This window comes from Gavialis gangeticus, unplaced genomic scaffold (genome assembly GCF_001723915.1).
Source record: "Gavialis gangeticus isolate Ggan-Ray unplaced genomic scaffold, GavGan_comp1, whole genome shotgun sequence".
Taxonomy (NCBI): domain Eukaryota; kingdom Metazoa; phylum Chordata; order Crocodylia; family Gavialidae; genus Gavialis; species Gavialis gangeticus.
Genome location: NW_017729031.1, coordinates 100,318,313 through 100,328,005, shown reverse-complemented (window position 1 = coordinate 100,328,005; position 9,693 = coordinate 100,318,313). Strand labels below are relative to the sequence as shown.

General features: G+C 44.1%; 1 protein-coding gene across 1 annotated transcript in view; it reads right to left on the bottom strand.

Annotated features, from left to right (window-relative positions):
* The window catches only part of IDH1 (isocitrate dehydrogenase (NADP(+)) 1, cytosolic), a 47,592-nt gene continuing 37,899 nt past the window's right edge, over positions 1-9,693 (bottom strand). The window contains exons 7-9 of the mRNA XM_019523449.1: positions 8,813-8,953; positions 7,599-7,761; positions 1-942 (exon numbers count right to left, since the gene is read on the bottom strand). Coding sequence (XP_019378994.1) covers positions 849-942; positions 7,599-7,761; positions 8,813-8,953 — 398 coding nt within the window. The 3' untranslated portion in view covers positions 1-848. The remainder of the gene's footprint in view (positions 943-7,598; positions 7,762-8,812; positions 8,954-9,693) is intronic.

Here is a 9,693-nt window from a genome sequence, read left to right as displayed (position 1 = left end):
ATTAGTTCTGGTTGTATTTTAGTTTGTACTAAAAAGCCTTCCAAAATAAAAAACTCAACAATGGATGGATAGTGTTCCACAGTAAATCATAATGCTGAATATCAGAGTCACAACGATAACGGAGAATGAGTAGAAAATAAATCAGTTACTGGGAGGAAACAGCTCGAGTGAAACACACAGGAACTGCCAGAGGTAACAATTCTTGTACTTGACAGAGGAAAAAGGGTATAAACCAAATACTGGGCCTGCATCTACACAGACTGCATTATAGCTTTATCAGACTTCTGTCTGATGCAGAACTGAGAAGACTATGTTTATTAAGTGCCTCATCAAAGCTATAGCCCTGATTTAAGGAACCCTTCATTACCAGGCTACTGTGTCCTGGCTGTCATTAACAAATACAATCAGACCAACAGGAAGGGGTTTACTCTATAGCTGCTACAAGCCAGTGAGGTTGTTCAGTCAGTCAGTAGATGGTGCTGGAGCAGTGAGACTTTTCCAGTTTCTACGGTCTGTTGTACATTAACTTCTTATTTAACCAGTTGTTTAAACACAACATTTTTTGGTCTGGAAGTGAGACGGATGAGAAAAGAGGCAACAGTGAACGAGAAATCATGAAAAAAATAACCTCTAGCCTGCTAGGAATGCTTTAGATGCCCTACTGCATTCATTTGGTTGGCCAAATAGAGCCATCCAGGCAGTCTAAAAGTTAAAAGATACAAGTTTAAGTTTCATTAAAAAAATTTCTAATGTTGATTTCTTCTAGAGGTTTGAAATGTTACACAGAGTGTAAACCAGTTCCCCAAAGAGAACAAGCTTCGTTGTGGAGCTCTTCTCAAGGCAGGACCTTAGAGTTTCGCTGCAGAGGCTAGTTTCAGTTTCAAGTTTTCAGCAAGCTTGTCCATGAACTCAAATGTGCTCAGGTAGTCAGAACGTGTCACACTAGAGGGGGGGTGGGGAAGAGATAAATAAATAAATAAATAAATAAATAAATAAAGCACCTTAATGCAACCAGGCAGCAAAATATAAGATAAATGTTGTACAAACTTAGAGTTAGGCCACTTTCTGCAGCTGCTTTGAATGCCGATTTACTTAGATCTGTATAAATTTAATGAAGGCTGCTTATGAGGGCCACTTTCCAGTGGATCCAAGGGGGATCTGCTCTGATGAGATAAGCTCTTGGTGCATTTGCAAACAGGAAACTGAAGCATGCATGTACCCATTAATGAACTGCTGTGCAACCAGGCTTTGTTGTTTGACTGTTCAGATCCTTTTTCATTTAATAAACTGCTTTATTAAAAGAATTGAAGCCGCCCACTGGTCTAATTGTGCACCTCTAGTGTAAAGGTAATGTTTACTTCTGTGGAAAGGCACTTCAAGAGGTTTTAAGCAGAGCCCGTGAAATGTAGCCCTCTGCACAAAAGGTAGATTTCACTGCTAATTAATAGATTGCTTGTGTCTGCCTTCATGAGTCATTTAAAATAAAATCCAAAAGCAACCAACTAAAGTCTCTAGAGTCTAGAAGTCATTTTCCAAGAGGAAAAAAGATATGCAGCATATTATTTTTCCCAGAGAAGGATCAGAGAACATTTCACATAAGACATGCAGGCAGAAATGCACTGAAAGCAGCAACCACTGGGTGGATGAAACAAGCAGATAACTACATATTGTGCAGAGCATCAGCAAAAAGGGGAAGGGTAATCCTATGAAAAATGACCTGGACTTTTTAGATCCCTAGAGCACAGATGGCATTGTCTAAAACTTTAAATGCAAGTACTTTTATCTACTTTACCTCTAGACTCAAACTTGAAGGCCTGCATTGATTCAAATCAATAGTCCTGAACAGCCTATTCATTTTAATATTAGACCGGGGTTGACAACCTATATGGCCTGTAGGCCAGAACTGGCTTGCAGAGTCACTGGATCTGGCTTTGGTGGCTGGGCAGAGTGGTGGCTGTAGTGCCTGGGTCTTCATACTAGCCTGCCTCAGAACCTAGCTGGATCGTTTTAGCCGGCCACCAGAAAAAGGCTGCTGACCTCCGCTTTAGACTGAATGGAACAGAATTCTTTGCACTCCTCCCAGCTTTCTACGTTGATGCTGAATGACTTCATATCATTTTTGTATACATTGTTGTACCACCATACAGAGCCACCCTGCTTTCTATAGCAGTCTTGAATCTCACTGTACAAAATATTCTTGAGAAAAGTCTTCTCCCATTCTCCTGACATGACTGATCCAACACAATCGCCTCTTCTTGAGAGTGGTTTCTAAGTGTGTCAGTCCTGCGTGCTCTAATACCTCTGTTTAGTATTCTCTCATCCCACTTTATATTCAGGATCTTATACAATCAACTCATGTGGAGGCTTTTCAGCCTCTTGACATGCCTAGCATAATATAGTCCACATTTCTGAACCATAAAGCAGGAATGACAGCACAAAAGTCTCATAGACTGGTATCTTCACTTTAGATGATAGTTTGCTGTTATTCCATGCAAGTTTCTGTAACAGCCCAAAATTTGTATCTGCTTTTCCATTTCTGTTAGTCAGCTTAGTCTGAAGGTCAAGATTCCTACTGATCATAGAACCCAAGTAGCAAGACTGTCAACACCAAGAGATTTATCCTCCAGAGTGATCTCATTGGTTCTTTCACCCTTTGGTACCTGACTAGTCTTCTTGAGACTAATTGCAAGAGATTTTGCAGAGAAGATTCACTGGGCAGCCAAGGCCACATCATCCACGAACAGGAAATCTCTCAGAACCAGTTTTTTCTCTTTAGTTTTCACTCTAAACCTTGCAATGTTGAACAAGTCTCCATCTAGTCTGGTTTGAAAATAAAATGACAGCGACAATGGCCTTGAATGCATGAAGAAGCAGGAATGAAAAACAGATATTAAAAAGCACAAAAGTTAAGACACCGCCCCCACTGTTTCACTCCATTGTTGATGTCAAAGGACTCAAACCCCTCCTGTTGGGGCAGAGAGAGTGGATGTCAGAGAACCTCATTAGAGAGAAGGCTCAAGCTGGACATCAGAAGACATAACTTAACAGTGAGGGCTGCCAGGCTCTGGAACGGGCACCCAAGTGAGGTGGTGCTCTCTCCTACCTTGGGGGTCTTCAAGGAGGAGGCTGGACAGATATTTGGCTAGAGTGATATGACCCCAACTTCCAACAGAGCAATATAATTTCATGGCGCTTTCATCATTGTTGGCATATTTATATATTTCAGCAGGCAAACAGTTATTGCTGGATGCCTTTTTCCTAGAAATTGTTTTAATGGCTTTCAGGAGATCTTCTAATGTAAGCTCATCATCTAAATCCATCCTAACTTCAAACTGTGGTAATCCTTCAAGCTCCTCATGTTTGATTTCAGTCATACTGGAGTATGTAAATTCCAGTGTTGAATCCAACGCTGAAGTTGTTTTTGTTTGTCAGAAATAGCATTTCCGTCTAAGACTTGCAATGGAGCTATTTTCTTCTTGACTGGACCAGTTGCTCATTTAATGTCTTCGTACGTTCCAAAGCTATCACTTGCATTAGCTGCTTTCTGAATATCTTCACAGTTTCAGCCAAACATTTTGGGCACACCTCTTAGCCTCCTTCTGTATTTCTCTTCAAGCCGTTCTCAGACTTTCTAGGGTTATGGTGTTGGTTGATTCCTTATAGTTGGTTAGCACTATCCTTTTGTTCTCAACTGGTGGCAGAAGGGTTTCAGAGTACTCTTCAAACCAGCCTGCATTTTTCTTGCATTTTTTGCCAAACACTGTTATAACAGCATTGTACATGTTTACTTTTTGAGCTTTCCCAAACTAGGGTGGTCAAGTTGTTAGGTAAACTTGCTTTCACAATAACTTCTTCATTGAATAGTTTATGTTTTATTATATCTTTATTTTGGCTAATGTTTATTTGAGGATGACTGGTAGTTTTGCTATGGTGGATCTTTTAGACACTGATTCTAACTTTGCAGCATATTAAAGCATGATCAGTATCACAGTAATGTGACAAGAGCTTGTATGCAGGATTTGTTTCAGGTAGTTATGCCTGGTCAGTACTAAATCTAACTGGTGCCTGTGCCTTGATCTTGGATGTTTCTACAATGTTTTTCTTGTGATTTTCCCAGCAAAGCAGGTGTTGGTAATGCATAGATTGCCTTGAACAAAGTTTTAACACTCATTGGCCATCTTCGTTTATATTACCAATTCTGTGTTTGCTCAGAATACCAGGACAATTTATAAAACTACATCCAACTCTTGCATTAAAGTCACAAGTATTATAACAGCCACATTTCTAGGAGTTGTCTCAACTTCTTCTTCAAGTTGCTAGTAGAAAACATTCTTGTCTTCATTGCTAGCTTGAAGAACAGACATACAGACACTAAATAACGCAAAGAAGCTATTCTGTGTATGCACTCCAAGCATCACGAGTTGAACAGATACAGCAATGGGGCTTCACAGAAGGACAATAAGCTGTCTCTAATAGCAAAGCCTAGTCCCTGCTCTCTCCTTTCTCTTCCTGGTTTCCCATGCCAGAACATGGTGTAATTGTTCTCTTGGATAGAACCTGTATCTGAGAGCTGAGTTTCTGATAATGCAGCAATGTCAATTCTGAGTCTAACCAATCATAATTTAGTAGTGCTGTTTTCCCATAAGCCTGAATCAAACCCAGGGGTCAGAGACCAAACATGCCAGCATGCGAGTCACTCTGTCATTCTGGCCAATACAGATCACACTAAGACCTTCAGTGTGTACACCTAGGCAAGAGTATGAAGGTGTAGAGGCTGCCCTAGGCCTACCACCCACCTTTAGACCACTGAGACAGAGTCTGAAGGCCAGACCAAGTCCAGACATTCAGTGCCTCGATGGCTGTAGTTTCTGCCAGCACAAGAGAATAAAGTTGTTGCTGACTGCCCAACACCTTAGTGAGGGCGTGTTTGTCAGGGTGATGTTCCTTAGCCCTCTCCATCCAAGGAACACCCACAAAGCAGTGGTGGCTAGTGTTCTGAGGTACCCTAATTTCACCTTACTCTGGAGGTTGTGGTACTGTGGTATTTTATAGGAGCTACCCCACCACAAGTAGTCCCACCACATTGCCAGAAGCCCTCCAGTCACATGCAGTTTGTGGTCAACACAAGGACTAGTTACACATGCACATTAACTGGATCTTTGGCAGTTACACATACACACACACACCCTCACCCCCCATATGCTAACTGGATCTTTGACAGTGTGGGGAGGGGAAGGGGAGTGTGTGTGTGTGCGCATGTGGTGCAGTGTGGGGGAGTGTTGCTCTGTGTGTGTGTGGGGGGACAACAGGGTATGTGGGGACAAGGTATGAGTGTGGGGTGTGAATACCCCCCCACATTCCACCCATGGCACACAGGCCCTGCCAGCAGCAGCAAGGTGAGGGCCCTTGTGGCCAGTGCAGGTGCTGCTGCCTGGCATGTAGCTCTGGCCAGCACTGCACACAGGGGTGAGAAGCCCAGCCCAGCCGGGTCACCTCCATCGCAAGGGCTCCCCACTGTGCATGTGCAGGTCCTGCACTTGCGCACCACCAGATGAATCCCTGCACTGGAGCCACCTGGTCTTCCTCAGCCCCCGCCATGCAGGTCCCAGGACTCCACTGGAAGAAGCCCCTACTTCCCCAGCGTCCCAGGTACCTGCACAGCAGGGGGTGGGGAAAGCAGCCGACTCCAGCATGGGGCTTCCCCCAGAGGCGTGCGAGTGTGGGAGCTGCACATATGTAGCAGGAATGCCTGGCAAGAGGAGTGGTCCGCCTGAGGGGGTGAGGAGCACAGCCATGTGCAGCACTGGCTGGAGCTGCATGCTACACGCCACTGGGTGGCAGTGCCTGTGCCAGGTACATGTGCCTTGAGCCCCCCCTGCCTGTTGCTGCTGCTGCTGTTGGCAGGGCCTGTGCACAATGTGGAAGGGTGCCTTCCCCCCCAGCTTTGTGCTGCTGCTACCCCCCTGGGCGTGAATGCAGCCACCAGCCCCAGCCCCATTCTCTGCCCTCCCACTCAGCTGCAGCTCTCTCCACCACCGCTGCTTCCCTACCTGTGGCCCAGAGTAAGCGGGACACTGGGCAAGCCAAGCAGGTACCTCAGTGGTTGCAGGGGCAGCAGCCCCGCCTGGAAGCTTAGTCCTGGATGCCCTTCTGCCCATGAGCGTGGGAGCAAGGAGCAACAGATTATGTTGGGGTGTGTGTATATGTGGGCACCTCACTCCCACCCTTGTGGGCAGAAGGGCTGGGCGGGATACAATTAGTTCATGGGTACTGCAGGTTAGATTCAGCTTGCGGGCTGCATTTTGCCCACCCCTGGGCTAACTGGATCTTTGACAGTTACTCATGCACACATATGCTAACTGGATCTTTTGCATATACGCACACACACTATCTGGATCTTTGACAGTTGCATGCGAACATGTGCACACACCCCTTCATACATACTAACTGGATCTTTGGCTGTTATACATACATATGCACACACAAATGCCACTTTTGGTAAATTAGGCATTAACCGACTGATTTGTCAGTAAACTAACATGCTCCCCTGAGGCAGCTCTCACCCATCCTTGGAAGAATTGCAAATCTGGGTCTGATTTGCATCAGTTTAAAGAAAGGAAGGGGAAAAAAAAAAAAGACTAAACACTTGGTCTAGATATTCCAACAGATGTGGAAAATGCAAGAGTGTACAATTTGCCTACAACAGTATTGTGCAAGTTTCTCTTGAGTTACTTGTGGAAAAAGTTAATGCTCAACTCAAATTAAACTGAATGCATTAATTCTGTACTGTTATGTGTAGGCTGGGAAGTGAGCAAGAGGTCTGGGTGCAGCTTCTTTTTTGTTTGCAAGATCATCCAAATGCTCTCAGTAAGTGATCCTGTTTTCCACAGAAGGGCAAGTTAAGGGCAAAGCAGTGAGAAATAATTAGTTGATGGATTTTCTGTAAACTTGAGGTAAGAGTTTAAAACACTGTATTTAATAAATATGAGTTTAAATGTAACAACTGTCACAGTTTCAAAGTCAGGTTTGGCTAACCAAAGTCAGGCAGGTTAACCAAAGTCAGTTAACCTGCATCCCAACACTATTTGGCAAGATGGTACGGATGGGTCAGCTCAGAACCTGAGATATTTTGAGTGCCTATACGTGTGCTCGGGGGTGGGGGTGTTTTAATTAGAGCAGTTTCCAGAGAGCCACTTTAATTAAAATGCTGCAGCATCACATGTATTAAGCCCCCATGGCACACTTCAACTAAAAGATCATTAAAGAAGCTTTAGTTAAAGCACCTCAGTAGCCATTTTTAAACCCGCAGGGACTTATATATGCAATGCTAGGTCATTCTAATTAGAATGCAGAGCAGATTGCTCTGATGCGTTCTAATTAGAACATGTCGGAGCACGTGTATAGGCACCTGTTAAGGCTGTAGCTGTTTTATTAGATGTCTATACACTGCAAAGCACTGCTGGGTCCTGGTCTGTGACTGGGATTCCTAGATGTTACTGAAACGTAAATCCTACTAAAGTTACATTTAAAATAGACCACTATCCTACAGTAGGTAAGAGCTGTGCCACCGCTAGGTTTCAGCATAGTCATGTACTTACTTAGGCAAGCCTTTAATGCAGGCAGCTAGATCCTTTGTCATGAAACCAGCTTCTATAGTCTCTACACAGACCTCTTCCAAGGCAGTGGCAAAGTTCTTGAGGTCAGTATTTTTATCCAGTTTAGCTCTGTGAGCTAGTCCTCTAGTCCACGCAAAAATGGAGGCTAAGAGAGAGAGAGAGCGAGAGAGACAATATACTAGAGAAACAATGAAACAGAGCTGCAATTTTCTATGTGGTCACAATGAAATATAAACAAGTGCTTTGTTGCCCAACTAGGAAATGGAAGATTGATTAAAGTTAATTAAAAAAAGCTGAGTTTCCCATCAACATCTGGTGTGGGAAGGTGAAAGTATATAAGCCAATTCCTCCTATATTTTTTGTACCTCATGTAGCTTTCTTAATAAATGTTTCTTTTTAAGAAACAGTATCTATTTTGCTACTTTTTGTGGCACACAAGAAACAGAGCAATAATGAAGTTGCGTGAAATTAACTACTCCACTCTCCCAAATGATCAGACTAAATCTTGGCAAGTATTACAACATCTTATGGGGGAGTACTATTATGTAGTTGCAGATGATGTTTTATATCATAATTTTATACCATGCTTGTTTGCACTTTTATTTGCAAGGGGGGTGAGGAGAAGAAACCACATAAGGCCACTAGTGTAGTATTATACGGGAATGAGGGAACATTCCATAGCTTGCACTGTATAGTCCATTGCTCTTTGCCCAGTTCCAGCCCTTGTCTACACTGCAAAATGCTGCTGGCAGAGCTGCGTCCAAAAGTTCACAGCCTAGAGCTGACATGGCTCTGCTAGCAAAACCCAAGGGGTGGATGAAGCTCTCCTGGGAAGAGAGGCCTTTTCCCAGAAAAGCTTTTGTTGTGGGAGGCTGGTGTAACTAAATGGCAAAAGATTCTCCCCTGCTGGGAGAACTGTGCCTACACTAAGGGTTCTGGTGCTTTAATGCTGCTGTCCAAATTAACAGAGCACCAATGCACCCTGTGCGCTCCCCAGTGTCTCCTCCCCACCTGGCACACAGGCAACAGGATTATCTGTATACATTTGAGTCCACAGAAGCACACTGACACTAGGTGCAACCACTTTATAACTAGTACATATGTTACCCTGCAGTGTAGGAACTTGTAGACACAAGACAACTGGCATTGAGTCTTTCAGAGGTAGAGACAATTCAGAAAAGCACAAGCCGTCTTACCAATGGGATTGGTGGAGGTTTCTTGACCTTTCTGGTGCAGGCGATAATGACGAGTAACCGTTCCATGAGCAGCTTCTGCTTCTACTGTCTTGCCATCTGGGCAAATCAGCACACTGGTCATCATACCCAGGGAGCCATAGCCTGCAGATAATAAGAAAAAGTTGTTTCCTTTGAACTCCCTGGTGCTGCATCACTCTGACAAGCTGAAAGGACAGATAAGGGGAAACAAAACCACAGGAAAGAAAAAGTCCCATACTGTTTTATAGTTGGGCTGTCATTCCTCCCTTTTCTTGTGGTAGGAGCATGTGAAGTTGTAAAAAAGTGGGACCTGTAACAAGTCCCCGACCCCATTACTGTAGATGTGGGAACATGAGAGCAAGTCTTTTAAGAGCCAAACTGATTTGCATATTGACTGAAAGGGATAGCCATAATTTAAAATAAGCTCTTGGAGCTCACTGAGCAGTCTGATTCTGATCACAAAGACAGAAAGAGCTCCTAAGAGGACCACTGAGGCAGTGAGAGAGCCCAGACAGGGGGAAGGCACCCTGAAAGGATGGACTTGAGAGACTAGGTTTTGTGTTATGAAGGCAGCTTTTTGCTTAATTGTACTACAAGGCATGGGGTAGCTGTAGGGGTGTTGGGGAGGCTACTGACAACCTTCTGAAAGGGAAAGAGGAACAGTTGTGGATTCTGCCTGGGGCAGAAGCAGTGTGGGCTTAGGAAGCACCAAAAGACTCTGTGAGGGTGGGCTAACTAAAGCTCTAAACCCATGCATTGGTGAGGGAGGTGGTGGGTGTTAAGAGTAGGCCCAGTGGGGAGGTAAACCATATGCCATTAAGACTGGGTGGTTGCCCAGAATTGGAAACAGACTACCTACTTAT